This window comes from Labeo rohita, chromosome 8 (genome assembly GCF_022985175.1).
Source record: "Labeo rohita strain BAU-BD-2019 chromosome 8, IGBB_LRoh.1.0, whole genome shotgun sequence".
Taxonomy (NCBI): domain Eukaryota; kingdom Metazoa; phylum Chordata; class Actinopteri; order Cypriniformes; family Cyprinidae; genus Labeo; species Labeo rohita.
This window is the reverse complement of record NC_066876.1, coordinates 19,905,252-19,927,197: the sequence shown is the minus strand read 5'-3', so window position 1 is coordinate 19,927,197 and position 21,946 is coordinate 19,905,252. Positions and strand designations below refer to the sequence as shown.

Here is a 21,946-nt window from a genome sequence, read left to right as displayed (position 1 = left end):
CAAACGAAACATGTGAGTCAGTGCATGGAAGTGAACGAGAACGATTCGTTCATTTAAAAGATTCGTTCAAAAACACCGAGTCGTTAACAGCTCTAACTGTGATCCACTTCGAGACATTTAGCTACATGTTTTGGATACACTCTTGGATACCGTATTTGCGCGAAAAAACTTAATCTGGCTTTCACAGCAGACCGCAGAACCTCATCAGTGGAAAGTTTTTAGTCACGGAAACATTGTTCTTCAGGGTTTCTGGTCCTTGGTTTTGGATCATTTGCTCTGTCCCAGCCAGTGGACCGCGGTCCCGTATAAGCTTGGTGTTATCAGAACCGCCGCTTTAATATGTTTTAAAGTAGCCGTTTTCATACGCTGGTGCGAACCTGCCAACGCCTTCCCTCTCTTTGGCATCGTTATTCTTCAAGCTGTAGGACATTTACTACAACGTTCAGTTTTAAAGGCTTTTATTAATCGTTTTATAAACGTTTTGCAAAATGGGTTGCACGTTAAGTGCTGAAGATAAAGCAGCGATGGAGAGGAGTAAGATGATTGATCGGGACCTGCGACAGGACGGAGAAAAAGCATCGAGAGAAGTCAAACTACTGCTGCTCGGTATGACACAGTAGACTTTGCTAATATAAATGTTTTTGAAAATGCAAATGCATGCTTTTTTTTGCGAATACAATGTGTATATTTTGATTCTTTTTCTGTCATTTCACGGTTTAACTCGATTATCTTCACTAATGCACTCAATGCCAACTGCTCCAAAACGTGAACTTATCACTGCATGTTGTCATGTTAACATTTAAGCCAGCAATCAAACTTAGCATTCAGCTGTAATAGGTTGCAGAGTGTAAAACAAAGATCGACAACCTGTTGAATGTTATTCAGACCTGTCGGCTAATTTGCAGTGGGTTCAGAATGTGTTGTGTTTGTACTAGTCTTGGCTCAGTGTGCTGTCAAAACATGTTTCCCAGTGGTAATCCTCCCCCAGTGTCCCAAACATCCAGTGAGCATCACATTTTATTACCATATTTAACCTACAGCATTTGGTTGCACTGTGTGACACCAGAAGCAAACCCACATACTCACACACTTGGGAATCACAGCAAAAGAGTGGAAAGTAATGGTGTGATTATGGCAGTATTCCAGCTATCAATGCGTGATGGAATGCAGAAGATAATGGCTGATTTGCACCATTAGAGTTTTGTCTGTCTGTTTGTTTCTGCATGCTTTGTCGGTAGAATACTAATTTTTTAGAGACAGAAGCACCCTAGATAACAGAAGCAGGCAGTCAGCTAGTGTTTAGTAGCTGTAGACAAAACTATAGAAATGTCTCAGATATTTGTGACCGTTTGGGTTGCTTTGGATAAAAAGTGCTGAATGAATTAACAGAAATAGATATTCTCATAAAGTAGCAAGTGGCTTGTGACAGAGAGGTGGTTTCTCGGGTTAATTTACAGTGTGGTTTGTTAAGGAGTGGTCAAATATGGAATGACATCTGTTATTTCTGTGTGGGATTGTTTTCCTTTGGACTGTGATATTCTTCTACATCCATTCTCAGTTAAAGGAGAAATCCACTTCCAGAACAAAAATGTACAGATAATTGTACTCACCCCCTTGTCATCCAAGATGTTCATGTCTTTCTTTCTTCAGTTGTAAAAATCTATGTTTTTTTGAGGAAAACATTTCAGGATTTCTCTCCATGTAATGGACTTTTATAGTGCCCCCAAATTTGAACTTCCAAAATGCAGTTTAATTGCAGCTTCAAAGGGCTCTAAGCGATCCCAACCAAGGAAAAAGGGTCTTATCTAGTGAAACGATTGGTTATTTATTATTTTTTTAAATTACAATTTATATTCTTTTTAACCAGCTGCGTGTGAACTTTTTTCCGGTTATGACAGTTAGGGTACGTCTAAAAATTCCCATCTCATTTTCTCCTCCAACTAAATCATCCTACATCGCTGCAGAAGTACAAACCCAGAGTTTACAAAGTGATAATGCAAAAAAGATAAAAAAAAAAAAATACAGCAATTTTGAAGTTGGAGGAGAAAATAAGATGGGAGTTTTTAGACATACCCTAACTGTCATGACCTGAAAAAAAAAAACAGTTCACAGCTAGACAAGACGAGGGTTTGAGGTTAAAAAACATATAAATTGTACTTTTTTTTTTTTTTTTTTTTTTTTTTTTTTTTTTTTAGGAAATAAATGATCTTTTGGCTAGATAAGACCCTTCTTCCTCGGCTGGGATTGTTTAGAGTCCTTTGAAGCTGCATTTAAACTGCATTTTGAAGTTCAAATTTGGGGCACCATAGAAGTCTGTTACATGGAGAGAAATCCTGAAATGTTTTCCTCCAAAAACATAATTTCTTTATGACTGAAGAAAGAAAGACATGAACATCTTTGATGACAAGGAGGTGAGTACATTATCTGTACATTTTTATTCTGGAAGTGAACTACTCCTTTAAAACAGGTTAAAGCTATTGCAGTAGCTTACAAAATCAAAACGTATGATCAGCTGTTTGGTCAGTTGGTGATGTTGTCATATTCTTATGCAATGTTTTCAAGAAAGATTAGACATGGCATATACGAGACAGCATTCATGTCTGTGGATCACCATTTGTACAAGTCTTTGTGTGCATAAAAATCCTCCTTTTGTGTCTATTTTCTTAAGTTATGAAACCCTTTCTTTCTTGGCATTTAAATCGTGCATTGGGGCAAGTTTGGGGAGGGGGGTGATGGCTTTTTACTCTGAATGCAGAAACCCACAGTATGCTGGAAGTGGGGCGAGCATTTCAATGAGGCGAATATTACATGCTCCGTTAAACACAGAATGCAGTTCATAAATAAAAGCCGCGCTGAAAGAACTGTCCAAGGACAGCGAGTTCTGACATTACAGCTGGACGAAGATCAACTCCTTTGGCCTGATCACAGAGAACTTGCGCTTCATCCTGAGTTGCCAGTTATTTTTATACGATCTTGCCGTTTGAATGCCGCTGGCGAGATTAGACAGCATGGCTACGTCCCTGTAGGCAAGAGGATTGCAACTGTCTAGCAGAGTTGAGTATGGATGAGTTGTAATTTGCATTGCACAATGAGCTCTGCGCTTAATCACATTGTGGGAACTCACTTGTGGCTTTTTCTTTGTGCTCTCTCTGAGTCTCCTGACATCAGCAGTTTCAGGGGCATTAGGCTATGATGACTCTACTATTACTTCTGGCTGAACTGCAATTCAAGTGGTTTGTTTAAAGAGATTTCATCTTTTCCTCCCAAAAGATGAAAATTTTGTTATCATTTACTCACCCTGATGTTTTTCCAAACCTGTATAGCTTTCTGTCAAGAAGATATTTTGAAGAAAATCAGGAACCAAACTACACTGGAGCATACTGAATTCCATTTTATTGACAAAAAACATGGAAACAATTCTCAAAATGTCTTTTTGATGTTCCACAGAGAAAAGCAAGTCCATAGTTGTTCATCTCTTTCTGGAAACTCGTAATTAGGACGTCTGGTGTCGTAAAAAGATGATGAATGTGCATCAGATATTGTATAAAACTGTCCAAATTTTGGACACGTAACGCAAAAAATCATTTAAAAAAACAAACAAATTTAGCATTGATACAAAAGCTGCATCTAAAGAAACTTTTTGCTTGTCAACTGAGGGATGACTTCTCAATGTAAAATTAGTTTTCTGTTTGATAATACCATGATTATCCCACAGGAGGATATTGCTTAGTAGGGGGTTTGTCTTTAAAGGTCAGCTCACTGCTCAATATAAACCTGTACTGTTGAAATGCTGTAATAAATGGCAAAAGAAAAAGTTATAAAGCATGGCTCTGCTCAGCTGGGCTTGATAATAGCGGCCATCTTAACCACACTGCACATGCCACTGCAGCTAACTGTATAATTACAGCAGAAGCAAGCCATTCACATGCCCAATCAAAGCACTGACAGATGTGTATGTGGAGATTCTGGTTGTGGCTGTGCTACACAGTCCCAGTGCGAGACCTGAAGCTCGGACAGCATCCAGACCATGTGTGGCTCTCAGTCAAGTGGCTGTAAATGCAGAGCTGTGGTTGTTAGGAAAAAGTGTTGTGTAGAATGAATGAATACGTTGACTTTGGCTGATTCTAAATCAGAGTTCTTACAATGAGAACCTCAAAATAAGTGATTAATTGATTGATTGATTGAATAATTCATTCATTCATGTGGACCAGTTGATGGTTCATTTTACTTTGTAACACACATAACAGTTTTTGCAATAATAACTAATACTATGGCCACCAGTTATGCTTATTGTTCGTGCCAGATGATTGAAATGAGACGTGTTTTTGTAAGCTTCAAAATAAAAGCTCTACTGCCATCTCTTTCAACTGTAGAAATTAGGAAAGAAGTATTGTAATTTCCCTACTGTGGTGGAAAGCAAAAATAATATACCTATGAAATATTAATTTTCATTTATTTTGCAGTGCAGTTGTTTTACAGTATATGGCTATTATCGTCATTGTTGTTTTTCTATTTTTTTTTAAATTATTTATTTCAGTGTAAATGTAAATTAGACTGAGACAGTATATCACAAATAAAAAGAGGGTTGAGTCCCCTTTAAAGTTCAGGTACAATAAATGTTGTATCGTGGACTTTGTATCGCGATATTATTGTATTGTGAGATCCCTAACTAATACACTTTCTGTATGTTTGATCTGAAGAAGCAAAATCTATGGTAGTATTGTTGTCAAATTTTTATTGCTGATTTTACATGCGGTATGTTAATGAGAGAAGTAATAATGCCAGGTTCATGATTTTTTGCAAAAAAAAAGTCTCTTTAGTGAATTAATTTATCCAGTTCATGCAAAAATAATGTTCACCCAAAAAATGAAAGTTTTGTCATTATACCCTCAAATTGTTTCAAACCTGTATGAAACAATACGTTTTTTGTTTTTTTTTGGCTAAAAGGGATTTTTCACCCAAAAATGAAAATTACACCATGATTTACTCGCCCTCAAGTGATTCCAGGTGTATATGACTTTCTTCTTTCAGACGAATACAATCAGTTATATTAAAAAATGTCCTGGCTCTTCCTTGGCTCTTTACAATGGCAGTGAATGGATGTTGAAATTTTGAAGGAATTAGGAAAATTAGGAATATAAAACAAGGATTCATAAAAAAAAAAAAAACTGAAGGATTTCAGTATAAGCCGAGAGGAGACTGGTTTTCCTTTGCTGTAAACAGAACTTGGTTCTCACGAGACCAGCATATTATCACCGGAGCTTACACTACACCTACATCCTACTTCATCCGCCATGTGGAGTACTTTTTATGATGGATGGATGCACTTTATTGGACTTCAAAATCTCAACAGCCATTCACTGCCATTATAGCTTGGAAGAGCCATGACATTTTTAATATAACTCCAGTTGTATTCGTTTGAAAGAACAGAGTCATATACACATAGAACGGCTTGAGGGTGAGTAAATCATGGGGTATTTTTAATTTTTGGGTGAACTATCCCTTTAACACAAGAAGATATTTTGAAGAATGTGGGTAACCAAACATTTCTGATCCCCAGTCAGTGGAGACCAGCAACTGTTTGGTTACTCACAACAGAAGAAAGAATCTCATACAGGTTTGAGGATGAGTAAATAATGACTGAATTTTCATATTTGGGTGAACTATCCCTAATGATTCATGCACAAATTGAACTGATTCAGCTTTTTTTTGTGTGAACTACTCCTTTAAAATAATGACTAACCCACATCAGGCTTGCTTAACTCTACACGGGTGGAAAGGTCAATAGGTTTGCGTGTTCTCAATCTGTTTGGCAAGAATTTTTGGCATGTCCAGAACTGATTTTCATGAAACCTCTGTTTCACTCAACCATTGATAACTCATTGACCTTTTACTTGTGCCAGGGCCTCATCAGACGTGGCAGGACGTTTTTGGCTTTCTTATTTTCAGCTGCAGCATGCCTGTGGTTCAAGACTCTCTGAAGAAATTTTCCACATGATTCTCTAGCCCCCAAGACCCACAGTTATTCCTTCACCATGCCATAAATTTGGGCTAATATGGCAGCAAGCCACACCTCAGAAGCAGACATTATTGATCTAACCAGTAATGCATCCTACAGTAGATTTGCTGCATGCAACCGCCGGCACAAATTATCCTGAAGACTGAACAGTCGACCAACTGTTACTGGACTGAATTTTTCACCAGAATGGCAAGCCAAAGGATGTTTCAAGTTCAAGTCTTATTCATTTCAATAAAACAAACATAGGTAACCAATATATAAGTGATCCAAAATGTGCTAAAAATGTAATGCAGTTCCTGCTAAATAGCATATGAATGTAAACCATGCACAATTTATTCCTGTTACTCATTTTACTCGTCAGCTCAGAAGTAAAGCATTGGATTACATACACGCCATGTGTCCACTGGCCTGTTGGCTCATGTTGGTACAAATATGTCTTTCTGGTGTGTTAGTTAATAAGCCATTTAAGTGAGTCATTTGACTCGGTTATAAAAAGCTCACCTATCGTAGCTCCCACTGTCCTCACAAACACTTGGGCTGGGGGAACTAACATCAGACAAAGCTTTCATCTTCAGGGCATTTAATCTCACCGTATGGCAAGCAGAACCCGAAATAGAGAGCTCGTTCTGCAGCTCATGCTGGGCTTGTGATGTGGGAGGCAGAGGTTGAAAGCTTCTATTCATCTAATGTAGACCTTCTCCTGAGCGTGTGATGTTTGGGGTCAGGCGAGTAAACTGCATTTATCGATTTGCTATATCAACCTCATCAACAACGTTTTGTGTTGTTTGTCCTCTTTTAGGTGCTGGGGAATCAGGGAAGAGTACAATAGTTAAGCAGATGAAGTGAGTGTTCTGATTTTTGATCAAAAATCTTTTAATCTTCTTTATGCTGATATGCAAGAATGAGACTAGTAGTCAGTGTTCCCTCTAGATTTTGTGCAAAACCTTGAGGCTTTATATTTATTAATATTTCTTAATATATATATACATACATATATATATATATATATATATATATATGTATGGGTGTGTGTTTGTGTATTATATATTTATTTATATATGTAATTACACATTTCTATGTATTATGTAATATACATGTATATAATTTATAAGTAATATTTACATATTTCTAAGTATATATATATATATATATATATATATATATATATATAGTATTTTATAAATATATATAATATATATAAATAAATATATATTATAAATATTATATATGTGTATTATTGATTATATTGTAAGTAATTTTTTATATATAGATATATATACATATATATATATATATATATATATATATATATATATATATATATATACTTAGAAATATGTAAATATTACTTAATATAGTTATTATATGAGTACAATCCAAATAAATATAAAATCATTGTATATAATATTTTAAATATTATTGATAAGTAATTTTACACACACACACACACACACACACACACATATATATATATATATACATATATATATATATATATATATATATATATATATATAATGAAAATAAATGAACATTGATTATAACAACTTAAAAATTATTATGAGTATAATCCACATAAATATAAGATCATTGTATATAATATTTTAAATATCTTAATAAAATCAGTAATTATTAGTTTGTATTGTTGTATTAATATTATATTGTTATATGTTATTCTTTTATATTATACATAAATGTATATGTATATATTATACAGACATTTCTGTGTATACACACACACGCATAATTTGTTAATATGAATGATCAGAACATATAAATGTTTAATAATATAACTAATAATTGTAATCAAAAGAAATATATAGTCATTGTATATATCATTTTTAAATGTATCTTTATAAAATTATTAATGATTAATTTCTGTTGTTCTATTAATATTATATTGTTTTAAATTAAATTATTTAATATTATACATAAATTTATATGTATATTATACAGAGATTTCACACACACACACACACACACACACACACACACACATACATATATGTCGTTTATTAATATGAATTATTAGAGCATATATAAAAATGAAATAATACAGTTAATAATTGTAATCAAAATACATATAAAATCATTGTATATAATAAATGTTTTATACTAAAACATATAGAAATGAATAATTATATAGCCATTAAAGAAATCACATTTTTCCCTCAATGTTTTTACTTCTTGAACTGAATTTTTTGGTTTGTGCAGGACCACCATCAGAATTAAAAGGCTGGCTGTGCACACAGCACACAGAGGGAACGTTACTGGCTTATTGGATCTTGTTGATATAATTGTTTTGTTTGATGTGTAGTAGGTGTCGTTATCTGATTTGTTTTACTTAAGGATCATTCATGAAGATGGCTACTCAGACGAAGAGTGCAAGCAGTACAAAGTCGTGGTTTACAGCAACACTATTCAATCCATCATTGCCATTATCAGGGCCATGGGCCGTTTAAAGATCGACTTTGGGGATCCTGCAAGAGCGGTAAGATAAATAAATTAAAACACCCACAGAATAAACAATCATCTATAACTTCTCTTGTCTAGACTGGAATTTGACTTCAGTGATGCCTATTAAAAAATTCAACCCAAACAGAGTTTAGTACTTGGAAAAATGTTTCTTTTTTCAGCCTTCCCAGGACAAAAATATTTCAGATCGTTTATAAAATCATGACGCTGTGTACCACCATAATTGGTCACCGTTCTAAGAATCCAGCTTTGTTTTCACAGTGTTTTTTACTACATGAACAAAGAAGAATGTTATGTTATCATATTTCTATGCAGTAATACACATAGTAATAAATAGCAGTATTTACCCACGTTTTAACTAAAACAGTTTATGAAAAATGCCATGGAGGAAAACATATCTATTTGTTCAGAAAGAAATTATATTATACCTGACTTGAATGTGAAGAATACAACAAAGTAATAGAATAAACAATCAGCAATGTATTTCTAATTGCTATCACACAAAAATAAACGTCTGTCAGTCAAAAAGAGTTTGGTTTGAATCAGCCAACGATTTATGGATAACAAACTCAGCTGGAATTGACCGACAGTGTGTATTGGAGACCAGTAATCAGATTGTCTTCTAATGTTGTTCTGTTCAACATCAGGACGATGCTCGGCAGCTCTTTGTGCTTGCCGGCACTGCAGAGGAAGGAGTCATGACCCCTGAGCTCTCCGGGGTCATTCGCCGGCTATGGAGGGATGAAGGAGTGCAGACGTGTTTCGTCAGATCACGAGAGTATCAGCTCAATGATTCAGCAGCCTAGTAAGTGCACCTAAGTGCTCTATAGAGGTTTATCACAAGCTTTTCTGTGCAGCACAGCAGAGAGACCACAGACGTAGTTCATCACATTAACATGTCTGACAACCAGAAAGTGTCCAAATAATATATAAATATGTGTAATTTGTAATTTGTTTCTTGCAATGCAATTCTGTTATAATGGAGTAACATTCGTAAACATTTAAGAGTCTTTTTTGGTACACTGTTTAGAGAAACTGGCTTAAAGTAAACAATTATTCGAACAAAATATTCCAGTGTTTATTTTGGCTTATAACTTTAGTAAATATTATTTTAATTTACAGTACATTTGGTTTAATGTGCCATAATTTGTCTCCACGAATCATGCTTTTGTTTGAAGTGATTGATTAACAAAAAATTAGGTTGTGGTTTCCTGAATGGGAAAGATTCAGGTTTGAGGCACATTTGTACTTAATTTTGCTTGTGCGAACTTGTTCAGCATTTTTTACCTGGTGGATTCCAGCTCATTGAGTGTGGGGAAATTTGTGGCTTTCTGAATTGCATTGCCCAACTTTTTTCCCTCAGATTTTTCCATGTTACAGTCATTCTTTTGCTCTGTTTTCAGCTTTGGTAGCCACTAAGAATGTTTCCAGTGATAATAATCATGAGCAAAGTTCTTTCCTCTCAGTGAACTCATGCTTTAATGCAGCGAAACTATAGAGACAAATCTTCTAGTGAGAGAGAAGCTTTGTGCTTCTGTGTTTTAGCAAAATCTGAGGGTTTCAGTGTTAATTTTGACAGGCATTTGACAGTCTTTATCTTGAGACTAAAATGATTAATAGTCCTAGTCACATTTTAGTCATTTGAGTCTTTCATAGTTTTAGTCTAGTTTTAGTCGAAGAAAACTCACTGCATTTTTGTCAACTCTTAATCATTACTTTTAGTCACACTGAAGTTACCAGCATTTATTTTGGTAGCTATTTTAGTCTTCAAACAAAAATAATCATTAATTCTTTACACAAAAATTAAAGCTTATGATACATTTGAGTCAAGGATTGAATCTGGGAAAACTTGAATCAATTATGACAATTTTCATTTTTGGGTGAACCATCCCTTTAACAGTATGGAAGAAGGAGTACTTATTGTTATACTTGTACTTTTACTTATTATTATAAAATTATTATAATTATAGTTGTTCATTTTTATATATATATATATATATATATATAATTTATCACTTTTGAAAAAGAGGCACAATAAGACAAATACGCTAGAGATACAAATTAAACTCATTTTTCAGATACAGTTAGTTTAATTAACATGTAGGCTATACATTTATTTAACATATTTTGTTGGCTAACATTAAAGACAGATAATATTTAATTAGGAATGCTGTCCCTTTAATACGGAAGGCATGCATGTAATACTGACACGTTCAGTTTTTACCCATCTGTTTACGTTCGCTAACTTTAAGTTAATTGACAACAAATTGTGACTACAAAAAACGGGACATCTGGTGAGTCTATCCCTAGCCCTTCAGGTGCTGAGGCCGTTGTGTCAAATCACAGGTTCGCATTTTGGTAGCCTATCTTTCCATTGCGGCTGGCATGCTGAGACTAAACATGCAAACGCCCCTTATCCAATTGCAATCTAATGACAGAGACGCACATTTTGAAAGAGGACGGTAAGCTTATAGGGTGTATTTTCAATTTCCAGTAGTCCTCAAATAACTTTCTCGTCCCGTCTTGTTAATGAGGAGGCGGCATAAATTTCACCATACTTTTTAGCATCACATATTAGTTTTAGCTCGTCAACATCTTCGTCACAGAAAAAATGTTTGTTAATGAATATTTTTCATCGTCGTCTTCGTTGACGAAATTAACACTGGAGGGTTGGGACAGCAGTGCTTTAGTATCACCAGGCCTGTATTGCAGTGATTCTTAATTTTTCGCACCCCCTCCCCATCAGTCAGTCAATCAATATTTAAGTCTACAGCACATTTAAAGGGCCCCAATGTGTCTGTGAAGTTTCAGCTCAAAATAGACCACAGATCATTTATTATATCATTTTGAAAATGCCTATTTTGAGTGCAAGCAGAAACACTCTGTTTTCGTGCATGTGTCCTTAAATGCAAATGAGCTGCTGCTCCCCGCCCACTTTTCCAGAAAAGGGCTGTACCTTTACAGCTTGTACCTCAGATACTTTGCTAAAAAACATCTGTTTGGTTTTGATTATCATGTCTATCGCACTGAAATCATGCGTTTTATAGCCAAATCAGTTTCAATTTCTGATATACGATTTACTGAGCTCACATTCAAAGCACGCACACAGAAAGCGGCTGCCAGAGTACCAAACTGTGCTTAAATGGTCAAATACACACAAGTTTATGTTGAAAACACACATAAGTTACAAAAACACTGTCGGTTATGTTTGTGAAGGTAAACAGCTGGGAAAGAAATTGCATGTTTATATTAGATCTGTGACCGTGACAGCAGCATAATATACAGTACCTACTGGAGTCTATGCTGTTAATATGATTCAAACAATAAAATAAACAAAATCACTCACTGCTCTGGACTGAATAAAGTCTATAGCTATAATAAGAAGATATTTCTTAATGTCCGTCAACAGCCGTGGATGAGGTCTGTAAAATGTGACGTCAAATTTTATGGATTAATGTGAACGGCTTGTTCTGAGACACTGCTTATGATTTATGGAGACTGGAAAAAAAGGAGTGGGTGGATTTGTATCATTACAGTGTGGTTGTGTACACACACTGCCAACACACATTTATGTTCAAACATGTGAAAGTGAATTTTGCGCAATAGGTGCCCTTTAAAACACAGGTTGACAAAAGTGCTTTGTACATTTAAAAATACAAAACACCTTTTACACATATCCACTAAAACAAAACACTGTCCGTTTCAATGCATCTAAGGAAAATTGTATGTGAACCTTGACCACAAAACCAGTCTAGCACAAGTAGCACAAGTATATTTGTAGCAATAGCCAACAATACATTGTATGGGTCAAAAAAAAAAAAAATGTTGGCATTTCTTTTATGCCAGAAATCATTAGGATATTACAGAAAGATTATGTTCCATGTAAATTTTCTACCATAAATATATTAAAACTGAATTTTTGCTTAGTAATATGCATTTCTAAGAACTTCATTTGGACAACTTTAAAGGCGATTTTCTCAATATTTTTATTTTTTGGCACCCTCAGATTCCAGATTTTCAAATAGATGCATCTTGGACAAATATTGTCCTATCATAACAAACCATACATCAATGGAAAGCTTATTTGAATCTGGGTTTATACATGAAAATGTTTATACAAAACACTGGTTTTGTGGTCCAGGGTCACATGCAAAAGAGTAGAGATCTGTCTTCAGATTAGATTTAAAACACTCAATAGAGTCACAGGATCCAATATGGACATTTTTGGTTTCCTGAATGGGAAGATTTTACCACCATAATAATTTTTTAATCCTACAATATTAGTAGAAAAGATACACCACAGTCAATAAGTTTTTTTTGTTAGGACACAAACTGATCAAAAGTAAGGTATTTGTACTGTTTCAAAAATTGTATTTAAAAAAAATCTCTATTCATCAAAGAATCTTCAAAAATATATCCTGAAATATATAAGTATAATATATAAGTATATTTCAAATCTATTAACATATTTATTGACATATCACTTAAGATGTATGTATGTAATTTTCTTTATTGCACAATCCACATTTCTTAATTTTATGCCTATACCATGTGTTTTAATATCACTATTAATACGGATTGTATGATCTCTATATAATACCAGTCTTTAAATGCAGGATGTTTAAAGTGCACCTTGCAAAAGTTCCACTTTAGCACAATCAGATATACTTCAGTATATCTTTAGTTGTACCTCAGCACAAGTTCCACACAATTAAAGTGCATTAAAAACAAAATTAGTTGTTCCAATTTAGCAGACTTTAGGTATACCAGTACCAAGTACAGCTGCAGGCTATTTTTATTAAACGCATAAATATGTAAATGTATTTGTAGTATACTTAGCACAAAATATATTTCAGATATATTTTAGTGCATCTTTTTTCACTACGGTATGTTGAAATATATTAAAATAAAAACAGTTATTTTAAATTTCACACCACTGTATTTGTGATCAAATAAATGGAGCCTTGGTGAGCATAAGAAATGTCTTTCAAAAACATTTAAAAATCGTACAGACCCCGGTTGCCAGCTTCAAAAAAACATATAATAAAAGTAAAGTAATATCCGCTGATATTCATAATTATGCAGATCTCAGAAAGAGTTCAGCCTTTTTAAATGTGTTCCATCCAAAAACTGAGTCTGTTTATGTAATAGAGCCTGCATGATAATTTGGTAGTATTATTTAATTTGGTAGTATTATTAACTCGTGAAGAAAATAAAGAGAAAATAAACAGGATTTGATTAGGTGATATTCTTCTAAATACTCATTAAATCATCTTGACATTTTCATTGTTGTTTTTTAAATAGTTCCACTTAAAATGCTCACTTCGGTTTGTCTCTTGTCCAGCTATCTGAATGATCTGGATAGGATATCCCAGCCCACCTACATGCCCACTCAACAAGATGTGCTGAGGACTCGAGTCAAGACCACTGGCATTGTGGAAACACACTTCACCTTCAAAGAGCTCTACTTCAAGTAAGTCTCCACTCTTCTTTTCTTTCTTTCTTTTTCTTTCTTTTTTTCTTTCTTTCTTTCTTATATGAGCTCACAGAAAAGTCCCATCTTACAAGCTGTAATTATGAGTTCACTGAGGACATGAAAGCCATTTACATGTTGAAACCTCAAAATTACAGTAATTTCAACATGGCGTGAATGCACCTCAAAATAATCTGAGTTTCCCAGTAGTACGACTTGAGAAGCTGTTCATGTCCAATTTCCGATTAGGATATTCGTATTTACAGTAATTCCGACAGCACGTGAAGGCAGCATTAGTCTGCTGTTTGAGATCTGCACGCATCTAATATACAGGCATCCGTTTTTCTCTCAACTGTTTACTTTCTCTTTAGACATAACCAACTGTGTTTATGTGTGAACTTGTGTGTTTCTTATTAGTATTTTTCTTTCTTTCTTTCTTTCTTTCTTTTTGTCTTTCTTTCTTTGTCTCTCATGTCCTGATCACTGTATACTTCTTGTGTCCAAACAGGATGTTTGATGTTGGTGGCCAGCGTTCAGAGCGGAAGAAATGGATTCATTGTTTTGAAGGCGTCACCGCTATTATCTTCTGTGTGGCACTCAGCGACTATGACCTGGTGCTGGCGGAGGATGAAGAGATGGTGAGTTTCCTTCACCATCCTGAAGTAATCCCTACGGAGATGAATCAGAATGCCACACTAGTCTGTTAACAAGATCACAGGGCCAATTCATTTGATATGATGGATTAATGAAAATTTCGCAAAATAATGTGATCAGTGAGAAAGGCTACTTCCAGATCTCGATATTTCAGAACCACAGAGGATGTTCCATTCGTCCTGGTTGTGTTAAAGCGATTTCCTCATAGCTTCTGGAAAGGCTGCATAGTTTCCTCATGAGACCTAATTTCTTAAAATACACTGACTATTTTTCCATACAAGGTTGATTTGAGGTTGCATATTGATTTTCAGTGGAGTCAATATGCACAGTGTTATAGAACGAATTAACCCTTGATTCCCTTGCAGCGCACTTTTGATTTTTTTCAAATGTACTTTTTGAAAATCTCAACTCTCAAATGTCAAACTAAGCAACGTCCAATCAAATATGAACATTAGTCATATGATCTCAATGTGTCCACAGAACCGTATGCATGAGAGCATGAAGCTTTTTGACAGCATCTGCAACAACAAATGGTTCACAGACACATCCATCATTCTCTTCCTCAATAAGAAGGATCTGTTCGAGGAGAAGATCAAGAGAAGTCCACTCACGATATGCTACCCAGAATACTCTGGTGAGAATATATAAAATGTTGAATTATTGTCCTTATGATTGTAAGGCTATTTAGTGGTTTAAATAACATGCATACGTTAGTAACTTGCACTTAAACTCAGTGTTGAATTTGCATGTGGCTAATGACGATCCCACTCAGGAAAAAGTGTGTTTCAGAACTACTTGTGTTACTCCTGATAACTTGGTTCAGCCCTGGAAAACATGAACTTTTTGAATCATGTCTAAAATTAGATGGATCTGCAGATAATCAGAAAGTCATATTTCTACTCGAGCATCATTATATTGGTGGAGCCTTTAGGGCAAAAGACAGAGTGGATGAATTACTGCTTGTTTATAGAACGGTGTAAAACTGAAGTAGGGACTATGTGAGGTTGAGTTTGAACAGCCTATCAGAGGAGGGGAGCTTTTCGTTGTCCAAGCACTGTGGAAAACTCTGTTTTGTGTCTGCTAGTCATCATCCTTCAGGGCCGGTGACAGCTGAGTCTTGCCGGTTTGGAGACGTTTTAGCGTCTCTCACAGTCTTTATATTTTAAACACAGTACCTTTACAGATGTTGGTTTGTCCTCTGCGTGTTTCATTGAAATCAGTCATGTATGAAAAGTGGCAGAGTTTATTTTGCCAGTGGGCTGGACCATTAGCAGAAACTTTTGCCTCACTTCATTTTCAAAATGATGAATTAGTAGTTTTTCAATTTGGACTAAAAACCTTGAATCACTGAGATGCTTTAATACACTCCTCCAAATGTAACTGAGTATTTTTATTTTGTTCCCCAAATCATCATCTTATTTTGGGTTTATTGATGTGACAGTCTCCATAAAATACACATTCTACATTTTTTTTACAGGATTCTTTAATGAATAGAAGTAGAAGTACAGCATTTATTTGAAGTAGAAATCTAAATCTCTAGAAATTTAAATGTCTTTACTGTCACTTTTGATCAGTTTAAAGAAGTTCACTTTCAGAATAAAAATTTTCTGATAATTTACTCACCCCCATGTCACCCAAGATGTTCATGTCTTTCTTCGGTCAAACAGAAATTACGTTTTTTGAGAAAACTTTCCAGGATTTTTCTCCATATAGTGGACTTCAATGGGAGCCAGATCCAAATTACAGTTTCAATGCAGCTTCAAAGGGCTCTACACAATCCCAGCCGAGGAATTAGGGTCTTATCTAGTGAAATTATCTGCAATTTTCTTTAAAAAGTTAATATTTATATACTTTTTAACCACAAATGCTTGACACATTTCGTAATCACATTGGAAAAGTCATGCTTGATTAGTTTTTCGTCTATGTACTGTGGTTCAAAAAAAGTAGTGAAGGGCGAAAAACTGCATCTAATTTTTTTCTCCAACTTCAAAATCATCCAACATCGTTGTTTTACCTTTTTTTTTTGTAAAGGGTGTTTGACTTTCTTTGCACGTTTACATTGTAAACACTGGGTCGGTACTCCACATGTATTGTGTGACCTTTCCAACATTATTATGTAATGCACAAGGTCAGGCTGGTGCCAAGACGAGCATTTGTGGTTAGAAAGTATATAAATTTGTATTTTTTTAAGAAAATGACCATTCGTTTTGCTAGGTAAGACCCTTATTCCTCAGCTGGGATCATGTAGAGCCCTTTGAAGCTGCATTGAAACTGTAATTTGGATCTTCAACCCATTGGCTCCCATTAAAGTCCACTATATGGAGAAAAATCCTGGAATGTTTCCTCAAAACCTTAATTTCTTTACGACTAAAAGTGTATTCTGGAAATGAACTTCTCTTTTAATGCATCTTTGCTGAATAAAAGTTTTGATTTCTTTCAATAAATAAACAAGTCAAAAATGACAAAATCACAAAAATCTTAAAACTCATCTCCGTCATATGATGTTCAGGAACAAACACATACGAGGAGGCAGCGGCCTACATCCAGTGCCAGTTTGAGGATCTGAACAGAAGAAAGGACACAAAGGAGATCTACACACACTTCACTTGTGCCACGGACACCAAGAACGTACAGTTTGTGTTTGATGCGGTCACTGATGTCATCATCAAGAATAACCTCATAGAGTGTGGCCTCTATTGAAGCATCTTCTGTCTGCTAAGGTCAGTGCAGCGAAAAGAGAAAAGGGCCTACAGGACAAATTGTGAGAAATACAGTCAATCTTTTTCACCAACTGCATAGTTTTCTATGCAAATGTTTTTATACTGAAATCATCGATTAATGTTTGCACTTATTTTCTTGTAAGTTTAAAATATAGAACCGTATGTATCAAAAAACACAGACCCCTGGATGGTCTTAAAGGGATAGTTCACCCAAAAATAAAATTGTGTCAGTAATTACTCACACTCATGTCGTTCAAATTCCGTAAGACCTTCATCTTCGGAACACAAATTAAGATATTTTTGATGAAATCCGAGAGTTTTCTGACCCTGCATAGACAGCAACACAACTGACATGTCCAAGGCCCAGAAAAGTAGTAAGTACATTACTAAAATACATGTTAAAAGTTTTATGAAATTATGATAATACTTTTTGTGTGCAAAGCAAACTAAAATAATGACTTTATTCAGCAAATGTCTACATGCAGTGTTCTTACTACGTTTCTGGACCTTGAACGTGGTAGTTGCATTGTTGTCTATGCAGGGTCAGAAATTTCTCGAAACTCATCAAAAATATCTTAATTTGTGTTCTGAAGATGAATGAAGGTCTTATGGGTTTGGAACGACATAAGAGTCAGTAATTAATGACAGAATTTACAGTTTTGAGTGAATTAACTTTTTAACAACATGAAAAATGTTTCATATGTATCATTAAGACATGTTTTTTATTTACAGTTATTTATGGAAGATTTCCAAGGTTCACTGTCTGGTTGCTCCTGGTTTCGTCTGTTTCCTCCGGTGGCGAATGAGCGAGAGAGACTTCCATCAGCATGCACTCTTCACGCTAAGTGCGGTACCTATGCCCATGGACATTTTTCCCGTATCCTTTCTTAATGACAGTCTGTTATGGACATTATTTCTTTTCCACTTCCTTTTAGTCTTTATTTTATTGCCCATACAGCTCCATTATATTCATTTCCTGTTTCCTCTATAGGTATTACATGACACACCACTATGCATTGATCATAATCCACAATGGATGGTAAAATGTGACTATATGCTAACCGCCGTTGCATCAAATATCTTTTTTTTTAAAACACTGCAAGCAGATTTCGAGTCCTTTTAATAACAATATATCAGTTCTTGTGGGAAAGTTACCATTTTGCCAAGTTTTTCATAGTGATTATTTAGCTAATTTATTAATTTTTTAGATCTGTCTTTAAGTTTGCATACATATCAGAATTTCTCAGAATTAAGTCACTATGATGAGAAGTGAAACTGAGCTAGTGTGGGAACTATTGTTGTATATTGTGTTATTGTCATACTTTAGTAATTCACAGCCCGATCACACACCAACAGGACACAGTTTATTTTTTCACTAATTAGACATGGATCACTTTATATAACACTTTATATAACACACTATTTTTGTATCTCATAAGGACCAGTAAAGGGGTGAAAAAATGTTTTTCTCACAGATACATTTCTGAATGGTGCAAAAATAATGACCTTATGTTGGGTCAGGAACACTTGGGAACAAATGCCATGAAAACACAACAGATTTGCATTCTTGATGGAGTACAGATTTTTCTAAAACTAGTGTGATGTGCTTTTGTTTAATCCTGTGGATTTCAGTATTTTTAAACAAACTGACACAATGTGATCTGGTTTGTAATACCTGTATTTAATATGAAAAGGGTTGACATCAAGTTCGATGTCTGTAATATCTTGTTCCCAAAACATGCCAAACAGCCAGAGTTACCAGCATGTGCAAGTAAAAAGTATGGTATTCCAATGCTGGTACATTCATCTACTTGGTTTGGTTTCATGCAACAATCTGTGATTTCTTTTCTATATCACTGTGCTTTTTTTAACTTCACTACCAGTCAAAAGTTTTTGAACAGTAGGAGTTTTAATGTTTTTTAAAAAATTCTCTTCTGCTCACCAAGCCTGCATATATTTGATCCAAAATACAGCAAAAGCGGTAATATTGTGAAATATTTTTAATATTTAAAATAACTGCTTTCTATTTGAATATATTTTAAAATGAATTTTATTTCTGTGATCAAAGCTAAATTTTCTCCATCATTACTCCAGTCTTCAGTGTCACATGATCATTCAGAAATCATTATAATATGCTGATTTGCTGTTCAAGAAACATTTATTATTATTATTGAACAGTTGAGTACATTTTTTTTTTCAGGATTCTTTGATAAATAGGAAGATTTTAAATTACAGATAAATTATAAGAATAATATTTTTATGCTTTAAATTAATCAAAAGTAATGATAAAGAAATTTATAATGTTACAAAAGACTACATCATTATTTTCATTATTTCAAATGCTGTTCTTCTGAACTTTCTATTTATCAAAGAAACCTGAACAACAACTTTTCAAACCATAATAATAAGAATACATGTTTTTGAGCAGCAAATCAGAATATTAGAATGATTTCTGAAGGATCATGATGATGTGATGATGCTAAAAATCACAGGAAAATTTCAGCTTTAAAATCACAGGAATAAATTACATTTGAAAATATATTCAAATAGTAAACAGTTATTTTAAATAGAAAAAATATTTTAAAATTGTACCGTTTTTGTTGTACTTTGGATCAAATAAATGCAGGCTTGGTGAGCAGAAGAGACTTCTTTAAGAAAAATAAATTAAATTGTTAAATTTAAATTAAAAATCTAACCGTTCAAAAACTTTTGACTGGTAATGTATTTTAGCTATTGTAAACATGAAAGTGCAAATGAACAACTAACGTTAATGACAGCACTGAATCACTAATATGCTAATAACTTGGTTTGTTTAATTTTTCGAACACCTTTCTATTGAGTGTTATTAAAAACCTTAATTTTCAGTCTTTTTAGATCATGTGTAACTCCAAAGTACAATGTCACCAATTGCTGCACTTTTGAAAAAATACAATCAAATAACATTTGTTTAAAGGGTTCATCGGATGCGAAGTTCACTTTTACATGTTGTTTGAACATTAATGTGTGTTGGCAGTGTATGTACAAATCTACCCTACAATGATAAAAATCCATGCAGTGGTTTTTAATTAATATGTAAAAATAATATCCCCTTTTTCAAATTGAGCCATTCTCAGATGCCTGTCAGTGTGGTGTCACACCAACAGAGGCCGCTCCCACAATAGTTGATTGACATGAGTGTCAGCTGTAACAGTCCAACCTCCATTGTTTCGATGCCGGAGCAAGGATATAAGTTAGACAAGAATATCTCCGATTGAGCGATTGAGGTGTTGTGTTGCTGGATGTAATAATGAACATACTGGTCATTTAGTACCAACACCTGAGCTGCTGAAGATGCAATGGATTATGTTTGTTTGTGAAGGGAACGCGCCTCCCGATCTACATGTATCCATTATGTTTGGGCGAATTATTCGTGATCCAGCTTCACTTACAGCAGAAGTGAGTATATTCCTAGTATATTCATATATTCCTAATAACGTGCTAGTTAGCAAGTTTAGTGGCTAAATGCGGCTAAAGTAAACAGGCTCGTCACTCCACAGAGAGAAGAGAGGGGCGGGGCGAGCAGAGCTCATTAACAATTAAAGCAACGTCGACCAGAACAAAATGATTTTTGCAGAGCTCATTTTGACAAGGTATAAAGGGTGTTGTTTTACACAACCATTGAGAATTTTTAACCAAAGTATATTATGGACTTTTCATTAAGACCCTAAAGAATATATCAACTTGTGGAAAATGGGCATCCGATGACCCCTTTAAAGAAACATATAGTATATACGTAATCATAATCAGAACTACAACATGAGTTGAAAATAATCTGTTTTTTAAATGGATCCAAGATTATGTTGAAACAGTGAAGACACATTTTTACTTAAATCATACCTAGATGTATTTTGTCTTGTGTATCTGGTCTATTACTTCAAATGTGCAATTGCCATTTTTGGCTCTTTATTTCCTACAATTCCAATTGTTTCTCTGATTGTGCCTGTGGCTCTGAATGTGTATATATGTGTACCCTCACGATTGTTAGATATCTTTACTACTCATTTTAGCTGTCATAAAGACACCTGTTTTTTTGATTACATAATACTCTTAGCAAAAAGAGTGTTTTGTACTGTGGTTCATTCAAAATTAGCTCTGACACAAAGGATCAGTGTTTGAAAATCCCAATTAAAACAATGTAAGGTCAGTGTTTTGTGAAAGTGTGCAATTACAGTAGCGCTAATGGCCAGCCATTTGCAGCACATTATAGCAAATTCAACACCAGCAACCAGTGGAACTGATGCAAGTCTTTATTTCATGTGCCTACATTTACATTCCAGAACATCTCCACATATTCAGACCTCAGGTTTTACAAAGCAACAGGCCATTCTAGAATTTTTACTTGTTACTGTAATACTGTATCATAAATATATAGATTTATGTCTCCATATATATATTTTATATAGAATCTTTTTCCAAACAATTTTTTTTCCTACTCTTATTTACAAAACATACTGCCCTACTATGTTTGGGGCATACAACATCCTTCATATATTGTGTGAGCTGGCTGAATTCAAACAATCAGGTCTTGCTGATATGCAAGTTTGAACTCTCTCAGCGGAAACCAAA

General features: G+C 34.5%; 1 protein-coding gene across 1 annotated transcript; it reads left to right on the top strand.

Annotated features, from left to right (window-relative positions):
- gnai3 (guanine nucleotide binding protein (G protein), alpha inhibiting activity polypeptide 3) lies at positions 1 to 21,439 on the top strand. Its single transcript, XM_051118215.1, has 9 exons — positions 1 to 606; positions 6,819 to 6,861; positions 8,369 to 8,510; positions 9,142 to 9,299; positions 13,839 to 13,967; positions 14,476 to 14,605; positions 15,102 to 15,255; positions 17,131 to 17,341; positions 18,074 to 21,439. Exons 1-8 carry the CDS (start codon positions 489 to 491, stop codon positions 17,319 to 17,321), a joined length of 1,065 nt encoding a protein of 354 aa, XP_050974172.1. The 5' UTR covers positions 1 to 488; the 3' UTR covers positions 17,322 to 17,341; positions 18,074 to 21,439.
- Positions 21,440 to 21,946: the final 507 nt, after the last annotated feature.

Excerpts from the sequence above, each read along its gene's own strand:
- gnai3 (XM_051118215.1), top strand. The coding sequence starts at position 489 with ATGGGTTGCACGTTAAGTGCTGAAGATAAAGCAGCGATGGAGAGGAGT. Across the intron at positions 8,511-9,141 it reads TTGGGGATCCTGCAAGAGCG|GACGATGCTCGGCAGCTCTT; the intron begins GTAAGATAAATA and ends GTTCAACATCAG. Across the intron at positions 13,968-14,475 it reads TTCAAAGAGCTCTACTTCAA|GATGTTTGATGTTGGTGGCC; the intron begins GTAAGTCTCCAC and ends GTGTCCAAACAG.